This window comes from Zootoca vivipara, chromosome 4 (assembly GCF_963506605.1).
Source record: "Zootoca vivipara chromosome 4, rZooViv1.1, whole genome shotgun sequence".
NCBI lineage: Eukaryota > Metazoa > Chordata > Lepidosauria > Squamata > Lacertidae > Zootoca > Zootoca vivipara.
In genome coordinates this window covers 36,774,414-36,793,941 of record NC_083279.1, presented here as the reverse complement: position 1 = coordinate 36,793,941, position 19,528 = coordinate 36,774,414, and the positions used below count along the sequence as shown (strand labels likewise).

The 19,528-nt window shown below is 41.8% G+C and overlaps 2 protein-coding genes across 8 annotated transcripts; one reads left to right on the top strand and one right to left on the bottom strand.

Moving 5' to 3' along the window:
- The first annotated feature begins 80 nt into the window (after positions 1–80).
- Positions 81–5,822, top strand: TRAPPC2 (trafficking protein particle complex subunit 2). Of its 2 annotated transcripts, XM_060273497.1 has the most exons (5): positions 81–160; positions 731–839; positions 1,235–1,383; positions 2,712–2,793; positions 4,549–5,822. In XM_060273497.1, the coding sequence occupies exons 2-5, from the start codon at positions 747–749 to the stop codon at positions 4,645–4,647; spliced, it is 423 nt and encodes a 140-aa protein (XP_060129480.1). In that variant the 5' UTR covers positions 81–160; positions 731–746; the 3' UTR covers positions 4,648–5,822. The 2 variants fall into 2 exon arrangements, with proteins under 2 accessions (XP_060129480.1, XP_060129481.1); XM_060273498.1 differs by lacking the exons at positions 2,712–2,793; positions 4,549–5,822 and adding an exon at positions 1,579–2,703 and having other exon boundaries at positions 1,235–1,432.
- A 2,103-nt stretch (positions 5,823–7,925) lies between these two features.
- On the bottom strand, positions 7,926–16,942 carry RAB9A (RAB9A, member RAS oncogene family). Of its 6 annotated transcripts, none has more exons than XM_035115339.2 (4): positions 16,805–16,939; positions 13,681–13,767; positions 10,130–10,171; positions 7,926–9,129 (listed from the first exon to the last, which is right to left on the bottom strand). In XM_035115339.2, the coding sequence occupies exon 4, from the start codon at positions 9,090–9,092 to the stop codon at positions 8,487–8,489; it is 606 nt and encodes a 201-aa protein (XP_034971230.1). In that variant the 5' UTR covers positions 9,093–9,129; positions 10,130–10,171; positions 13,681–13,767; positions 16,805–16,939; the 3' UTR covers positions 7,926–8,486. The 6 variants fall into 6 exon arrangements, with proteins under 6 accessions (XP_034971230.1, XP_034971229.1, XP_034971231.1 ...); XM_035115338.2 differs by having other exon boundaries at positions 16,801–16,922; XM_035115340.2 differs by lacking the exon at positions 16,805–16,939 and adding an exon at positions 16,516–16,791.
- Between the last annotated feature and the right edge of the window lie 2,586 nt (positions 16,943–19,528).

Genomic DNA, 19,528 nt, shown 5'->3' with positions numbered 1-19,528 from the left:
CTCTCGCGACAACTCGCCGCTGAGAGAAACGCCCATCAGAATCAACCAATAAAAGGGGCTGTTCTCTATGACGACATCACTACGCGCCGGATGTTTTGGAGGGGAGAGCCTCGCTACCTTCTGTTTTCTCCTCTTCCTGTATCTGCTTTCTGGACCTCAGGTAAAACCTCTTCTTCCTACTCCTGTTAAAACGTCTGCTTGGGAAATAGTAAAACTGGTCCCCGCTGAACGATCGAGGGTAGAGGCATTATTGGGGGACAGAGGCGGTTCCCCATTGAGATTGGTTCTGTGCGGTTCATGCCCTCTCACCCTGAGACCTGAATATCTGCCAGGATGATAGAATCATATACAGTAATCGCATAGTTGGAAAGGACCTCGAGGGTCATCTAGCCCCTGTGATTTGCAGGAATCTTTTATGCCAATGTGGGGCTCGAACCCACGACCCTGAAATCAAGAGTCACATGCTCTTTTTTGTTGTTGGTATTGGTCTGCCTGGAGATACAATGGAGTGTGCCTCTGGGGTAAAGTTAACTGCTACATTTGCAGCACTAAAGTGACCACCCCAGGACGCAAGCCTGGGCAATGTGAACGGAGGTTCTGGTCTTCCCCATAAATGACTCCGCTCTTGGCCTCACTTCTGTGGTCCAGAGGAAAGCAGAGCTACTTAGGAAACGATGGAGAGGAAGACCAGCTTGCCCACTTCAGCTGTATGATCTATGCTCTTTTTCAGGAAGAATATCTTAATCATGTCTGGAAGCTTCTACTTTGTAATTGTGGGTCACCATGATAATCCAGTGTTTGAAATGGAATTTCTACCAGCTGGTAAAGTAGAATCTAAGGTGCAAATTTTTGTATAAATACTGAATTTTTACATAGTCATGAGCATGTCTTAGTCCAGAAAGCTGATAGCTCAGGTTCCGTATTAATTTGATGTCAATAGTTGGTTTCTAATTAAATTTGCTGCCACTGAAAATGTTACTGCCCTTATGTAGGGGTAATGCCTATGTATCTGATTGGTGCTTGATTCCTCCCTCTTCCCTCCCCTCCAGCCCCACTTCATCCCCCAAATCAGGCTGATTCAGCATCCAGTCATACACTGGGTTACCATTTTATGGAGGCAGAAAGAATACTGTCTGTATAGCTGATGCATTACTGACCAAATGTATATTACATTTTGCAGTGCATCACAGCAAGTTATTTTATGCCATACTCAGTTCTGTTTTTTTCTCTCCAGGATGACCATCGCCATCTCAATCAGTTCATAGCTCATGCTGCTCTTGACCTAGTAGATGAGAACATGTGGCTGTCTAATAATATGTACCTGAAGACCGTGGACAAGTTTAATGAATGGTTTGTTTCTGCTTTTGTCACAGCAGGACATATCCTTTTTTGCTGGAACCTCCAACCTGTGGGTATGTCTTGGTCTGCTAAGGCAGTGTTTCTCAACCAGTGTGCCTCCAGATGTTTTGGGACTACAACTCCCATCATTCCTGACCACTGGTCTTGCTAGCTAGGGATGATGGGAGTTGTAGTCCCAAAACATATGGAGGCACACTGGTTGAGAAACACTGTGCTAAGGGGTCCAATTTGGCATACAGCCATTTTCTCCAAACCATGTCCATCAGCTGACATCACTGATTGTGTCCTACATTAGCTGCAGGATTCTGTTCCCAGTAGGGAACAAGATGGCACAGCCAAGGCAGCAGGCTTTAATCCTGGCTCATCAACTGAATTTGGATCAAAGCCTTGTGCAAAAATGTCCCTTGAAGTAGCTCGTTCATTTACCATACTTCAAAGAGCCTTTTGCAAAGGCTTTACAACAGCTCCTACACTCCTCTTTGAGCCTTCTGGAGGCTCTTAAAGCCTTTTGCAAGTTTCTCCCCTCCCTCTTTCAGTCCCTGATTTCAGAGGCTTAAAGGGGAAGCACGGGGAGACCTGGAAAAGGCTTTGTGAGTCTCCCCATGCTCCCCTTTTAAGCCAATGAGTAAGGCAGATAATGATAAGGAATTGGCTGTAGTCAAATAGGTTCCCCATCCATTTTAGAGCATTTTTGGTTGTTCTGTAGTTAATAAAAGGGACAAATGGATATGATTCATCTTGAGCTAATGCAGAACCAGAGTATTCATTTGAGAATGGGAGGCAACTATGAACTGAAATACATGGTGCCATCTGGAGAGGATTAAAAGTTGCTTTTGGGTCACACAAGCAGCCCTTCAATTTGTATCCAATGGAAGTATGATTTCATATTTCCAGATGTCATTGCTCACTTGCTTAGGCCATCTTGACCCTCTCATACAAGGTGCACTTGGCTTATGTCTGCCATCTTGTTTCACATACTACAAATCTAGGCAATTCCCTTTTAGTTCATGAATCAAATTAGAAGACCTTCAGATCTGGTCTGACTTAGTACCCTTATCTCTATATTGTACTTGCACTTGTCTGTCTTCATGTTGATAACCTAGTGTGCATGCCTGAGAAGCGAGTGGCAGTCCAGGTAGGGCTACTGGCAGGAGTGAGGGTGGTGGTCTTTCTTCCCCTTTATCCACACATACCTGCTGCCCCCAATAAGTGACAGGGAGTACAGGGTGTGACTGGGGGCAAGCTGTGGGAGGAGGGAAATGATCAGGGATAAAGGGAGGGTGGTTGGCAAACACCCCTAGGCAGCCCCTAGTGTTAAAAAAGTGGTTATTTTCTTAATTTGTTCTACATATGAGATTTATAATGCTTCATGATGTAAGGCAAGAAGATGGAATCAAAAACTTCTTTAGTGATGTCTATGACTTGTATATAAAGGTAAGTATCCATAATAGAGGTAGCTAGCATTGTGCCCTCTGGCTGTTGTTGAACTACAGCTCCCATTATCGCAAGACACCACAGCTAATGGTCAGGGATTATGGGAGTTGTAACCCAGCAACAGCAGGAGAGCACTATGTCTTCCCTTATTGATCAACTCTTATCTGTGCTAATACAGTGGTACCTTGGTTTAAGAACAGCCCTGTTTACGAATTATTCGGTTTATGAACTCCACAAAACTGGAAGTAGTGTCCCGGTTTGCGAACTTTACCTCAGTCTAAGAACAGAATCCAAACGGTGGAAGGGCACCAGCAGCGGGAGGCCTCATTAGGGAAAGCGCACCTCAGTTTAAGAATGGTTTTGGCTTAAGAATGGACTTCTGGAACAGATTAAGTTTCATAAACCGAGATACCACTGAATAGGAAGCAATGCAGTATTAATATTGGGGGTATTGGTCTGGAAAAAGCACCCTATCTTATTCAATTTTTACCTAGAGTAGGTTAATTAGCAGTTACTTGTCAAGTCTATGAACAGAACCACATTTAGAAGGAAGCGTAAATTGCTGTTTTAGGCTTATGTTACAAGGACTCCCCCCGCCCCGCCCCCAAAGTGATGGAAAGGGAGATTCCACAGTACAGGTATAACAAGTTGTGTTGACAATGCAGGAAGGCAAGCTGGGCCTCTTCTTATGCTAAGCAACATGTGTCATAGGAGGGAAGGAGTTGTATGCACACCCCTTCTTTCCTGCCAGGTTTTCACAGTAGAAACAAATGATCTGCACTTACTTTGCTTTTCTGGAACAAGAAGCCCTGCTGCCTCATTCAAGGACAGAAAGAATATGATAGCTCACTTTGCACATTGCATTAAACTATGACTTGTGAATGCACACCATGCTAGTCCATGTTGCTGAAAAGCTTAGATTGTGCTCATGGTTTGTTTGGAAAGAAACGGGCCTAGGTTCAGATATCATGGCAAACCTGAAGTTTTTCACAATGGTGGCACAAGCAGGGGAGACGCAGAGAACTCTGTAGCAGTATACTGTGTTTTCACATTACACCATAGTTTGTTTTAAACTATGGTTTAATATGAAGTACAAACTAGGGCAGTATCAGCCAGCTACGTATGGCTACAGCAGTCATGTAGATCCTGCATTAACCTATTGTCTAAAACGTATTTGGAGATGGTTGATCATAGTGGAAAATAACAGTTGTGCCCACCTGTAGTGGGACTTCTCTCACTAGCCCGTGCACACCAAAATCTGCTTCAGGGTTTGGGGAATCCTGTGAAGATTTTGGAGATACTCAGTTGGAAGAGGAAGTTCCCTCATGTAGTGTTGCATTTTCCTTTTCTTAAAAAACCCTCCTCAACTGAATAGTTATATTTACCTGACTCACAAGCAACACTAAACAAAAACCATTCTCCTCCTGTTGTGTGCTAAGCCATGGTTTGGCATAGCATGTCCAAACCTGGAGTCATGGTTTGTCTTGCTCCAGACAAACCATGAGCTGTAAGCAAAGAGCAATACTTTGCAGTTTGTCTAGAGCAAGATAAATCACAAGACTGGATTCAGATAACGTAATAACCAAACTATGGTCTAGCACACAGCAACAGGAATGGCAGAGGAGCAAAGTGGCTGCAGTTTGGCTTAGCTTTATGTGTGAACTGAACCACTCAAAGTGGTTCAACCGTCCTAGACCTTTTTTTGGCATGTCTTAATTACTAATATGTTCTCACTATGTTAATTTCTTTCCTCAGTTTGCAATGAATCCATTTTATGAACAGAATTCTCAGATTCGATCAACTGCATTTGACAGAAAAGTCCAGTTTCTTGGGAAAAAGCATCTTTTAAGTTGAGTTACTATAACTGTATTAGAACCTAAATAGCCTGCTGTATATCTGACGTTTCTGAAGCTATTAGGCTAATCTTTCCAAAACACACACACTTAAGGTCATCTGTTACCTTGTATGAAAACCAATTTCAGGAGCCTAACAGATGTCTTTATTGTAGGTGATCACTCTAGTTGTGAAACATTTGTATATATCAAAATTAATTTTAAAAATTGAATATTTAAAGCAGCACCTCTGCTAGCTTGGCAAAAGGTTAAATGAAGAAGCTAGGTTTTTTAAATAACTAAAGCAAGCCAGACCTCAGGATCTTTAGATCAGTGTGAAAGCATTCAGTTCAGGGCTATGTCAGTATTAAGACTAACCAGATTACAGAATGGTGTGTTGAAATGAAAAAGGTATGGATAGCAGAACAGAAACACAACTACCCCTAAACACATAGTTACAAGTGAATCGCCTCAGTTCAACTTGCTACCATTTTATTGGAATAATTGAGCACATAGGTGGGCAGAAACACACTATTTGCTTACAAGTGACTTCATTATCACGTGCACATGTGAATGAAGCAACAGGATGCAAAAAGGGCAATGTGTTTTCCCTGTAAAAAGCATCTTGAGACTTATTTGTAGTAACTTGCTACTCCTCAAGTTTTTACTCAAAGTATTAACACCAAGCAACTTAACTGAAGCTTTAAAGGTCAGAACTAAATCCCACTACTTTGTTTTCTATAAAACACTTATTATATTGGGGACAGTCCAATCAAGTTAAGCACTATCCATCCTATTCTAGGTAGATTGAATAGCCTGTATTCTTAATCCTCTAAGTTTGACATCAGTGATGTGTACTGTATATGAAAGACCATATAGCCTTAGCCTGGAAGAGTAAGGAAGAAAGCCAAAAACATCTATAGGTAGTCTGGCTCTCACTAAAGCCTTACATTAAATAACTCATATGTTTCACTTAAGAATTTGCTTAAGCCTATTGAAGTTTCATTGTGCTACATTCCTACTGAGGTGTTACATTTCACTATGTAAACATACTGAAGTGATAGGATAACATATGTGATGTTTGATTCATTTGCAGAGAATAACATTCCAAATAAAATGTAAATTTATAATATATGCATTGATGCTCTCTGAATGGGTCATTAGGTTTTTCGGTTCATTAAACTATTCTGATATTAACTGCTGTCTTGGGTATGTTGTAAGTTAACAGGAGGAATTATTCTACTGAGTATGCTTATCTTTAACCATGTAGGTCTCTTTTCTTTAGTATATGTAAAAAAAAAGCATTGGATAACTTGCACAAGTCATTTACAGTAACACAAGTCACAAAACCATTTGGCCCAAGGATTCTGTGACATTGTGTTGTTCAAAAACACACTAAGGGTGGCACCCAAAACTGTGCAGGCAGTGTTCTGCTCATACAACAGAACTTCAGCTTCCTCTCCCCACCACCCACCAATCTGCTGGATCAGTTTTGGAGAATGCATGAGGGGCTTCAGAAGGGGAGAAAGTTGCTGTTTTACAAGCAACAGTTTGTTGTGCAAGCAAAATGGCAGCACTGGGTACAGCCTATTATAAATAGGCCCAAGACTGAGGTTGGTATTCAACAAAGTTTTACTCTCGAGTGTACCCACTAAATTAATGAACATAAGCTAGGTCCATTGATTTCAATAGGTCTGTGTTGAGTAAAACTTAGCTGAATACCACTCCAAGTTACCGTAATACATACTTGTAGGGTCATTATTTTCTGGGAAACATCTTATTTGAGGAACATAAACGATGTTGTTGTTTTTTCAAAAGTGTGTGTACACGAGTTTAAACACTAAAATAAGTCTGAACAGTAATGAAGCCCTGTAGGTCATATTTACTGATAAAGAGATTGTTTCCTTTTCCACCCAGCTATATACCAACACACTGTGCTAGTTTTCACCCCCTCTACTGAACTCTGCCTGGTGTCCACAGACCTGTAGTTTGACAATATATTCACTGGAATAAGTACATGAGCTCCTTGTCAACCTGCAGCTCAGAGGTCTGTAGGATCCTTCCTGTATTGATGTTAGGCAGATGGGTGGGTGATAGGAAACCTTCTGAGGAAGTATCGCCCTCCCACAAGTTACCCAGTGTTTCTGTTTTCACTGATAACACTAGTATATTGGCCCTCTCAGAGATGTTTATCACCTTAAACAGCATTCATTTTTAATTACTTCACAAAGCTAATGGCAATAAGGCATCTTGCATAGCAGCAAGTACCCCGGCAAAAGGTATAGCGCTTCCACACACAAGTGGTAAAGCAAAATATCTTCTCTACTCAACCATCCAGCCACATACTTGTCTAGCATGCGTGTGAGAGTAGTTCAGATCATATGCCCTTTTCTATGCTAACCGCTAAGCATTGCCTAAATATCCAGCTACAGCTCTATTTTCACTTGATCAAAGTACAAAAAGTCCCATAGATCAAGATCAAATAATTTGTATGAAGTCACGAGCAAGCAGTTGAAGGCAACTGCTCTTTTAATGCTTATGAGAAGATTTGCCTAAGGCATAAGGAATGAGTGAAAAGTTCTCATCCTAAATCCAAGCTGCCCTTTCTCGCACTTACTGAGCTGCATTGTGCTGCAACAACTGCCTGAGAATGGTTGTTATCCATCCAAAGAGCAATCTAACAAAAGGGAATGCCTAGAGTGGGGAATCTGGCTCTCCAGATGTTTGAGTTCAACTCCCATCAGCCCCAGCCAGTGTGGGCAGGGCTGATGGGAGTTGTAGTCCAACAACCTCTGGAGAGCACAGGTTCACCTTCGCTGGTATAAAAAATTGTGGTATTCAAACATACTTCACCTGCTTTAAGATAATGCCATGGAAAACTCAGTGAGAAAGGCAGAGGCAGTGAACCTTTCAACCATCTCTCATACTGGAGCAACTTGCAGCAGAATCCTGTGTTTACTCAAGAGTTAGTCGCATTGCTTCCAATACAGATTACTCTCAAGAGAAGTGTGCACAGGATTGCAGCTCTAACTTTTAAAAATGTTGCTACAAAAAATTATTGAATGCTTTCTCACCCAAAGCCTTAAATCCTGTAATCCAAGTAACTGCCAACTGGGGCCAGGATAAACAACTATTTAAGACTGACAATACATAATTAAAATTAAAACCATGCCAAAGGGAAATTTTAGTATCAATGAGAAGCTACATTAAGCCCCTTCTTTTGAAAATTATTGATACATTCTCCAACCTTATAGAAATCAGGTACAGATGAAAGGGGCAGGAAGAAACAACCAGGCAGGCTCCATGTATGCAGGTTTATTTCCTAACATAAAATCTACAGGCAATTCAGTGTCACTAGGCAAATAGCAAAAGCCCTTAAAATATTTATATTAGCTTTGATTTTTTTAAAAGAAAAATCAATTTAAAGATGAGAACTAGAACAAGACCCTATCACCTACCATTACTGCTTTATGAAAAAAGGGTTTTAGTGAAGCAAAACATGGGCTGGTGATCTCATAAAAATATATATGTACACATATAAAAAAATCTATTCTGCATCTGAATTTCAGAACAAGTCCTCCAAGTAGTGCTTCTAGAACTTTCAAGTTTTAGTATATAATTTATTAATTTTCAAATGACACATTTAAATTAAATCAACTCTTCAGCTGGTGCCTTCCCAGATGTCAGACTCCACTAACAGTAACAGGCTACTTATTGGAAATAAGCTTTTCTCTGCTGACACATAAAGCAGTAGAATGTTACATTTTTAATATATTAGTGGCACCCACTGAATCATATCTGATCTATTATTACTTCAAGTTAAGTTAGAACTATATATGGCTGGAAAATAAAACAAAATAGTCAACAGCATGATGAGCTAGGCTTGGGCTTCCGGTGAAGGTTTACTGTATCAGTTTGAATCAAGTGATCTGACCTATCATCAGTGGCAAGAACTCTTCGAACAGCTTCCTCAAAGGCTGAAGCGACATTAATGGCATCTTTTGCACTGGTTTCAAAGTAAGGATGGTTGCCGTTGTTCCTGCACCAGTTCTGGACTTCTTCTGTAGACACTTGCCTCTCGCTAATATCAACTTTGTTTCCCAGTATCACAAAAGGAAATGTTTCAGGCTCTTTGACATCTGCATAGTAAATGAATTCTTTCTTCCAATTGCCCAGATTCTGGAAGCTCTGAGAGTCATCGACGCTGAAAGTGAGAAGGCAGCAGTCAGAACCTCTATAGAAAGGAGTCCGCAAGCTCCTAAAACGTTCTTGACCAGCCGTGTCCCATATCTGCATTGTGACAAAGTGCCCATCCACTTCCAGGTCTTTATTTAAAAACTCTACACCTATTGTGTGGAACAGCTCTGTATCAAACTTGTTAGTGACGTATCTGTTCATAATCGAACTCTTGCCCACTCCTCCATCACCAAGAAGGATTACTTTAAGGAGCGTTGATTTTGCTGACATTGTTGCTTCAAGAACAGATATTTTCTTATGTCCAGTTCTGCAAAATAGAACAGATCTTGTTCATACAAATAAATTCCCACTTGTTACACAAATATCTATTTGAGATGGTATTTACTTAATTAATATAGCTGGCCCTTCCTCACAAAAGAGCCGAGGCTAGCAATATTCATAAATACATCCATTAAAATCAGTTGAAAAATAATAAATAGATTAAAATGCAATATAACTGTAAGCAACAACATAGACAGATAAAGCTCTTCTATATGCTAAAGGCCTGCTGTAAATGGTAGCGATTAAATCAAGGGCACTTCAGTTGCTTTCTAAAGCTTAGTCACAAATGGTAGATTGATTTTAATTATAAGAAAATCATTCTGTGAATGAGAAATTATCATGCTACACAAACTGACTGCATGCTAACAGCCAGGCTGCCAGTATAAGATCAGGCTTGCTCTCTTCTCCATCCACCCAGACACATCTTACAACCACCATGACCACTGTTAAACTAACTCCATCCTGCTTTTGAACTGACCTTATCCTCATGAAGCATCTAAGAAAACAGTGGTAATTCTAAAATTCCTAACATCTGTCTAAAGGGAAATTTCTGGGATATACCAGTATTCTGCAAAAGAACCACCTCTGCCCTATTTCCTGGTACACCCTCCTCCCCTCGATCTTTCCTCTACTTGAGATTTTAGAAATGCAGAATATGTAAACTGTACATCTAATATTACAGTGGTACCTCGCAAGACAAATGCCCTGCAAGATGAATTTTTCGCAAGACGAATGCATCTTGAGATCTGATGGTGACTCGCAAGACGAATTCATTTTGCGAAAAATTTGTCTTGCGAATCGCCGTTTCCCCTAGGAATGCATTGAAATTTAATTAATGCGTTCCTATGGCCAAAAAAAGAAATTTCAATGCATTCCTATGGGAAACCACGATTTGCAAGACGAATTTTTCGCAAAACAAATTGACTCGCGGAATGAATTAAATTTGTCTTGCAAGGCACCACTGTACAAGCATATGAAACACTTACCAAGTAAGTTACCCTTACTGATCAGTCATTGTAATCCAATACCTGTAAAAAAGAGAGACGTATTAACTTTTAGACACAGTATAGCCATGCACTTTAAAAAACAACTACTACTGTTAAGGCCATACACCAGCAAAGGTGCCTTTAGATGTAGTGTTCCACTCTCACCAGCGGAGAAGCCTGCAGACAGAAAAAACATCTCGGGAGGATCCCCCAGTACACCCACAGAAAGCTCAGTAGGTGCAGGTATAACATTGCAGGTGTATCTCTGGTAGGAAAGCTTCAAAGTGGGCAGATCACAAAAACCCCTGGATCTGCAGGGATCGAAAAAGCCTCCATTCCACCAAAATGCCCTATATATCCCCTACCATTTATGTTTGTAAGACGAAAACTTTATTTAAAAGTCAAAATTAGAGAAGAACAAAAAAAGCCAAACTCCCACACCTCCTGGCCAGAGCAAACCAGCAGGGCTTAGTAAGTGGCAGTAGCTCGATCACAGAATAACCCCCCCCCTTAAGATTACTTGGCAAATAATAAGTTATTGTGTAATCATTGTAAGCTTAACCCCCCCCCCCTTTGAGGAAGTGAAACATTCACGTGCTGCTTTTAGAATAACTAGATGGAAAAGAGGAAGCAGAAAAGCAAGGTATGCTTTCACTGTATGCAAGCAAGTTGAGGTTTGGGGGGCAACAGAACAGAAAAATGTAAAGGTGCATTTTCTATAAAAATAAAAATAAACGTGGGTGCAGTAATTTTAAGAATTGACTTTGGGAATATACAATGCCAACTACACAGGCAAAAATGAACAGCTTTGGGAGTCCATTCACAGATACTGAGCTTTTGTGCAGGGCAAGGCAGATATGAAAAAGACTGGACATACAGGACAGAATCACAAACTGAAGAAGTGTCTTCTTAGTATACACCAAAAAGGTTGAAGCAAGTCTCTACAACAGGTGGGGAAACTTTGGCCCTCCAGAAGTTGCTGGACTACAGATCCCATCATTGCTACCACTGACAGGGGCACCTTACCCATAGAGGCTAGTGGTGCGGGGCGCCAAGCTCTGGAGGGCGCCAGGGAAGAGGCGGAGGTTGGACGCGGCACCTCCCAGCATCAGCTCTCAGCCCTTGCCCGCCTCTGCCATGCCGAAGCAGCGCCGCACCCGGGCCTCGGTCTGCCGTAGCCACCGCAGCACGAAGCTGCCAGCTGAGCCAGGAGGCGCCGCATCCAGCCTCTGCCTCTTCCACACCGGAGGAGCCGCCCTCCATCTGCTGCCCGCCTCCTTCAGCCCCACCGGCAGCGCTGTCCTCCCTAAAAAAACTCTCGAGAGACGGGGGGTGCTGGACGGAGCTTTGCACCATGGCGCACCGGATATGCTTAAGACAGCCCTGACCACTGACCATGGTTTTGGGGACTGATACAACTGGAAGACTACAGAAGCCCTACCCCTGCTCTACAATTTTGCTTAAAGTGCACGCCACACTGAAATATGTGAATTTTAGCATAAGCATCAACAGATTTACATATATTAGACTGTCCCCTCCAAAGTCCAGATTATATCATATTTTGATTTGGAATGTTACTTTAATGCCATCATTTGAGCTAACTGCATTTCATATATATTTAGCCATTTAATGCAGGGTGGATAAAAATCAATGATTTTTTTAAAAAAATCAAAAAAATCGGATTTTTTTGATTTAAATCGATTTTTTTGATTTAAATCGGATTTTTTTAAAATAAAATGCTTTTTGAGGAAAATATATTACCATCCAAAGGTTATTCCATCATGAAATAAAGATTAGTTTTTTTAATTATGTAGAATAAGGTTGTATATGTTTAATTTTTGGGGTAAATAAATTCCATTAATCCATTCACAATGTCATGCTCTTCCAGAGGTTTTTGTAAGATTATTGGGCAGTTTCTCTGCCTACAAGATATTATCACAGATGCTTGGTTTACTTTTGCAGTTCTCAAAACTGAATTTGACTCAACAGAGATCACATGCCTCTTCACAGCAAAAATGTTATAACATGAACAGAGTTGAGAAAAAGACCTTAATCCCTTCAGTGCTAAGTTTCAAGAAGTTCAGTGAATAGAATAGAAACAATATTTTTCTGATTGTTTGGAGTGGACAGTATTTAAGTTTTTCATGTGTAGGCTGGGCTGACAGTCTAAGTTTCTTAAAATATATATATTTTGTTTTTGTTTAGCTAAATTAGTTAACAAACATGGATGTTTGTTTAAGCAAATAACATATGCTGTAATGTTATTGTTTCAGTTGAATAAATCTATTTAAATTGTTATTATTAAAGTAATGATTATTTTTCTCCTTCCTAAGTACAACAGTAAAGTTGTCCAAATATGAATAACCTATTAAACTGGGGATAAAAAACTAATATGAAAAGTTGTTATTCTAAAAATCTTCATCTACTTGCATATTAAAGTTATACCAGCAAGAATTAGTCTTTATGTAGAAAACTATGATTTAAATCAAGCCTTACTGACTAGTGATTTAAATCGTGATTTAAATCGTGATTTAAATCAGTTTGATTTAAATCAAATCCACCCTGATTTAATGTTTTGTAAACCTCCCTAATGTTTTTACCTTTAAAGGTATATATTTTTATTTAAAAAAAGACATTCCAAGCATTTAATTATTTATAGTCTGGTTCTTATGCTTCTTTAATGAAAGTGATTATATACCTGGAAATAAAAACATAAATCTATACATCTCTACCCAGAAGAAAGCCATACCAAATTACAGCACTGCAGCCTCGGTTTAATTAAAATCAGAAGTACTTCTGAGTAATCATTGACAGGATTAGGCTGTACGACTGTTCCTGTTTCTGGTCTATAGCCTTATTGCTTCTCTTATCAAACTTTGTTCAAGTAACCAGATGAAGTAGTAGAAGAAAGGCACTTTGCAGGGGTGTGGGAGTGTGAAAGGTAATTCAGTGTTGGAGGAATGAATCCACTATATTATTTTCCCCAAGTAAAAAAAAATCTAACTACTTACAAATCACTTCAAGGGTGCTTTGTAATTTTGGCTTGTAACAATATATTCTGTAGCACCAAATTATTTGTTAAATGAGATTTACTTTAAAGGCAAAGTACTTCAGATGTTTTGTAAAGTATGTAAACAAGTATGTTTGACTACTGAAAGCTAGGGGTTAGGATTACTTTGAAATTCAGAATACCAGCTATCAGGTGTGCTGGACTCTTTTTAAAGTGAGATCTGGGGTTTTGGTCCAATTATTTATGAATGTCTGATTTAATACCAAATAAAGATAGAAACACACATGAGTGTATAGGCATATTTAAAACAGTGGTGTCTGTTGGGTTCCTAAGTTCCCACTGAAGTTAAAGAGGAATTTAAATCATACATGTGCAGGATTATAGCTTATGTGTTTTTCTTGATAGGCAAATCTGATAAGCACTAATTGAAACCGTCCAGTCATGCTTCCATGAAGAAAGCTGGAATTACAGACTCCCATGGTGCAAGCCTGGTCTCTCATAGATAAGAAAATACTATCAGCAGTACAGTATGTAACTTTACCTCATCAGATCCCAAGGCCCCATTCACCATCATCATCTCCCTCTTGTCTGGATCAAGCTATTCCAGAGGAACTTAAAAACTGAAGAGCTGTGTATTCAAGAAGCAAGTTAAGGCCCAATATACTAACTGTACCATATCACAAAATCCATGGGCAGCTATAAACACACACTAAAGGGTAAAGGGGCCCCTGACCACCAGGTCCAGTCGTGTCCGACTCTGGGGTTGCGGCGCTCATCTTGCTCTATAGGCCGAGGGAGCCGGCGTTTGTCCGCAGACAGCTTCCAGGTCATGTGGCCAGCATGACAAAGCTGCTTTTGGCGAACCAAAGCAGCACACGGAAACGCCATTTACCTTCCTGCCGGAGCGGTCCCTATTTATCTACTTGAACTTTGATGTGCTTTCGAACTGCTAGGTGGGCAGGAGCTGGGACCCTGCAACCGGAGCTCACCCCGTTACAGGGATTCAAACCGCCGACCTTCTGATCAGCAAGCCCTAGACTCTGTGGTTTAACCCACAGCGCCAACACGCACTACTACCGTATAAACACACACTGGACGTGGAGAACAAACAGCACACATTACAGGAATTTAAAGCTATTTAATCACTGACTCGGAAAATAGGACCATAAAAATCTAAAACCAGAAGGTTTTTGTCCTTCTGATGAAATTAAGCAAAACTTGATGCAGCCCCTTTACACATCAGAACCTGTTCCTCAAAGCTTCCCCAAAGGCTTAAGCATTTTTTTCAAATCTATTTTATCTATAATAGCTTTTGTGCCTACTGTTAGATTCCTTTTCCCTCCTCATGACTGAATTACACGAGTCAGAGCTTCCAATAAAAATATTGGTGAAATTACAATGGCAGGCACAGATCTGCTTGCACTGTGGGGTTGCAGCTCCAGGCCAGTGGAATCAGTAACCAGCTGAAATTTGAAAGTGGCCTTACATCTTGATATTAATAATGGAATATTAATTCTACAATTGTACAATTGTACAATTTTAGAATTAGGTTTAGTCTTTTTGGAGTCTATATTTTGTATTTTAACTCACTTTATCTTATTGTACACCACTTCAATAGCTTCTGGTTGTGAGGCAATTTCTTAATATGTAAGATAAAATTTAAAAATTTTACAGCTGGGAAAAGATGATATGGCAACCCTGCTGAAACTAGGCAGGTCTGGGTCTGGTCAGTCCCTAGAAACTCCATGGTAAGACACCGTAAGTTCCAAATGAAGGTGGGATAAAAATGTACTAAACAAATACTAATTCTATCCACAAATGAATACTGCAGACACACATAAACATTCTTTAAGCAGCAGGTACGGCGTTTCCGTGTGCTGCTCTGGTTTGCCAGAAGCGGCTTAGTCATGCTGGTCACATGACCTGGACGCTGTCTGCAGACAAACGCTGGATCCCTTGGCCAGTAAAGCGATATAAGCGCCGCAACCTCAGTGTCTTTCGTAACTGGACCTAATAGTCAGGGGTCCCTTTACCTTTACTAAGAGTCATGTGTTCAATAAAACAAGCATCTGCAATTTCCCCACTCCTGGTTGTATGGCAGGAGTGTGTTAATATGACACAACTTTAGCAATAGGTTTGTCAGACTCCTGACACCCCACCCCACCCCCTGCATTAGTGATTTGTGCAATTTAAAAGTGGGATCCCCCACCCCCGCAGCTTGATCTTTTCAGAGATTTTTTTAGAAGTTGACATAAAATATTTCCCCTCTAATTTTAAATTTAAGTTGCAGACAGGCAAGGTTAGCTTAAGTATAAGGAAGTACTTTTTAACTGTAGGTACAGAGAGAGGCAATGTACTAAGCGGCCTAGGAAAACAGTAGAATATCCTTTACTGGAAGTTTTGGCATAATGAAGTTTATCTACAAAGCTTCTTCACCCTAGGACAACTATGAATCTGACACAAGGAAACCAGAGATGTTCAGTTACGGGCTCAGAAAACAGGGCTAAAGAAACTTAAGTCAGACCATTGCATTTTGAAGTTAAGCAGCACTGAGGGTAGTCCTTTACATACCACAAAGTTTCACCTTCATTCAAGTGGCTTTCCAACACAATCAAGAATTACTTTTACTCAATGTTCTGAAAAAATTTCTTAACAGTTTTAAACCAACCCACAGCTGTTATTTTGCCACACAGCTAGATAGACCCAGTACTTCATCGCAATTGGCACTGGATAAGCATAAAGCAAAAGCTCTTTGTTTTCAAGCACAGGTAGGAAGAGTTTATTCACACAAAAAACCAGAAGAGCAGCCAATTAAATGGTATCATACATCATCCTCTCTTGTCAAATGGGAAGGTACGGGGATTTTCCACATGAAAAGCGCCAAAAAAATGAAGGGAGACAAAGGGGACATACATAAGAAGCGGAGCTGTCCTTTGAGCAGTCCAGTGACTTTAATCAGTTCTGTGAAACTGCCCTAGGGAGAAACTGGTCATGTGCCAGCCGATAAGTATAGAAGAGCAGCTATTTCTCAAGCGAACCGCCGCCGCCTGCCTCTCCATCACGGGACCTTTAATCACGCCACCTTTTGCAAGTCAGGCAGGAAAACAGACGGGCAGCATCAGCCGCCTGAGACCCCAGCCCCCGCTCCCCCTCCGAGGAAGTTTCACGAAGCACCTCTATGGGAAGAAGCCTCTCTCGTCATTGCGCAGGAAACGAGCCCATGGCGAAAGCTTTGGACCCTGACACCACCCCACAAAACAACAACGCCCCCCTCTCCAGTACCGCAGTCCTACCACTGGCTTAAAATTAATGAAACATATATACCCATTGCACGGCTGGGTAGCCTGAGGAAGCGACTTAAACTCGGCTTACTTACCCTGCAAAACAACCATTCGTGTTGTTGTTGTTGTTGTTGGGGGGGGTGTCGCTCGCTCCCTTTTTTGCGACACGGGGAGACCCCAACCACCCTAAAGCCAATAAGCATCCCTCCTCAGCAAGCAAGGCACGAGCCGGCTGCTAGTCCAGCTTGCCCAGTCCCGTAAAGCCCGCCGTGTCCCCCACGAAAGCCCACGGAGACCGCCTTCCTCCTCCTCCTCCTTTCCGCCCGCCGCCCCGAGGAGAGGGGCCCGAGGGTGCCCGGCGTTCGCTCGCGCCCACCTACCTACCACGAAGGCGGCGAGGAACGAGGATGAGGCTCTCTACGAGTCACCCGCAGCCGCCTTCGCAAAGGTGCCAGGGGTGGTGGGGGAGGGGCCGCTTCGGAGGAGAAAAAACAACATGGCGGAGGCTGCGCCACGGGGGCGGGGCCTGGCGTTCACGTGACGCCAGGGGAAGGGCAGCCGCAACTCCGTCCGGTGCGGGCGGGCGGGCTGTTGCTAGGGAGGGGCTGTTGCTAGGTAGAGAGGGGCTCCCCCTCTGCTTCTCACGCCCCACCCCCACCCCGGGGTAGAGTCACCATTTCACGGGAAATGCCACTTAGCAGCAGCCACATATTTGTCCGTAGTCTTGAACGGGCTGCTCTTTTTGGGTCGCCCCTTTTTCCATAAGCTGCGGTGCTGGGGCTTCAAAAAAAGGCTCCTCCTCTGTCTGTCCTCAGACTCCTCATCCACCTTCAGTGTTATGCAGTTGTTTGCACTGTTGACTGCCTCTTGGTTTAGATGTCAACAACTGCGGTCTTACCTGGTTTATCTCCCATCAGATCACTCATTCAAAGCCCCCCCCCCACCGTAGCTCTCAACTTTTCCCCTTTCTGGATGCTTGCAGATGAGTGTTTATTTTGAGATTGGTGTTTCCTCATGCAGACTTTTTCCCCCCCTTTTCACTTGGCATAGTTGGTATCAAAATGCCTGTCTCTATTTTCTCCCTATTTTATCCAGATTTTGCTTTCTGGGCTTTTTTTGTTGTTGTTTTTTAAAGCAACAACCACCTGTTGCCAATTACCTGTTTGCAGTACCTGAATGAACTATTTACAATATCAAGCAATACTGGGGTTTGTTTTCAAATATTCAACAAATATTTGCCCTTCACAAACATTTACATTCAGAGCCTTGGAAGGATGTTCACAAATTGACGATGAAAGCCTTTGTTTACCTAGTCATATTGTCCAATTGGATTCCCATCAACAGTTCAAATAAATCAATTCTAGTTAGCACAATTGAATTTAAACATTAATTGGTAACGGGATGCAGCTTAAAGGAACTCACATGGACTTAACATTTTCTTTCCTCAAATAATGACTACAAGAGCCTAATCACTGTTTATATGCAGTAGTAAGTAAACATACACACACACACACTTTTTCAGTTTCAGGTTCATATCTGCAAAATAGTGATAATGATGTCTAGATGGCTGAAAGAGTTTTGCGGCAACATGGAGACTACCAATTTATTATAGCAGAAGCTTTCATGGACTACAGACCACTTAATCAAATATATGAAGTGTCATCCTGTGTTGCAGGTATACACAGAGAAAGAAAGGAAAATAGATTGTAAGCAGCCAGGTCAGAGGAAAATGAAATGCAGAAAAGTACATATGGTGAGAATTATGTGATTAACATCAGGTCAGGTTTTAAGCAGAGGTTGAGTGGCCATGGCTGTTTTAGTTAAGATTCCTGCAATGCAGGGGGTTGGACTAGACCAGGGGTCGGCAACCTAAGGCCTATGGGCCACAAGCGGCCCATGGGGGTCGTTTAACCAGCCCATGGACCCCCGCCGCCCGCTCAGTCGGCTCCCATGCACCATGCTAAACCGGCATGGAGCAGAGCAAGGACCGCTTTCCACGATACTGGCTGGCTTCCCATTGGCTGCAGGAAGCTCAGTCCACAAGTCACAGCACTGAACCTCTTGATGAATTGTAATTCAGTTGTTTCATATAATTACAATTCATCAGGAGGCTGAATGCCAGTCAGCACAGAAGAGTGTAAGTGAGCTGTGAAGAAGAATCAGGGACAGGACACTCGGTTCCTTTTTCTGAAGAACATAAGATGCCCTTTGCAGCATCATTTGTTAGACCTTTGGGACACTCACTCACGCTCCATGACATAGCATGCTAGAGCATAGCATATTAAGCAGTGCATATTTATTTTGCTAAGATGAAGCACTGGAATAATGTTAGATGATGTGAAAAACCATAGCTCAGGACGAAAGCATATGCTTTTCAGATGCATGGTTCAGATGGTAAGAGCAACAGTGGCAAAGAAAAAAACATTTAGGACACATCATTGGTTAAAGCACAAAGCATCTCTTCTGTTGCTTATTATATAACAGGAAAGCAGAGCCAGCCCACCTATGAGGCAAGGTGAGATGGCAGGATTCATAGGGGCAGCATATCCTAATATACCTCTTCATTCTTCCCTTGTTCCTGTTTATTATTTATTGGATTTCTAGATCGCCCATCATCTAAGGATCTCAGGGCAGTTTACAATACCAAACACAAAAATGCATAACACAGTAACAAACAAAAACATTAAAACCCACACATTGTTTAAAAGGCCATTGATTGTTTAATTAGTCAAAGGCCTGTTGTAGATCTTCACTCATCCCTTCTTCCCTCGTGGGAAGAGGGACACAGCATTTTGTGGGTTCACCTCAGGTGATAAAATGTCTAGGCAGGGGTGGCCATTTGATGCCCTACTCCCCAACCCTTGCAAACGCACCACTTCCAGTGCCCTAAATCCACTGCGCTGGTCCTGCAAGAAAGCTTATAGCTTAAAACTGTCTCCTTCCACTTTTCATTATAAGCACTCTGTTTAAGGGACGCGGATGGGGCTGTGGTGGAAACCACTGAGCCTCTTGGGCTTGCTGATCAGAAGGTCGGCGGTTCGAATCCCCGCGACAGGGTGAGCCCCCGTTGCTCGGTCCCAGTTCCTGTCAACCTAGCAGTTCGAAAGC

What these genes read in the sequence shown, in the direction of transcription:
- TRAPPC2 (XM_060273497.1), top strand. Translation starts at nt 747, where the DNA reads ATGTCTGGAAGCTTCTACTTTGTAATTGTGGGTCACCATGATAATCCA. An exon ending in CTGGTAAAGTAGAATCTAAG is followed by an intron (nt 840 to 1,234) that starts GTGCAAATTTTT and finishes TTTTCTCTCCAG; the next exon opens with GATGACCATCGCCATCTCAA. An exon ending in TTTGTCACAGCAGGACATAT is followed by an intron (nt 1,384 to 2,711) that starts CCTTTTTTGCTG and finishes TGTTCTACATAT; the next exon opens with GAGATTTATAATGCTTCATG.
- RAB9A (XM_035115336.2), bottom strand. Translation starts at nt 9,092, where the DNA reads ATGTCAGCAAAATCAACGCTCCTTAAAGTAATCCTTCTTGGTGATGGA.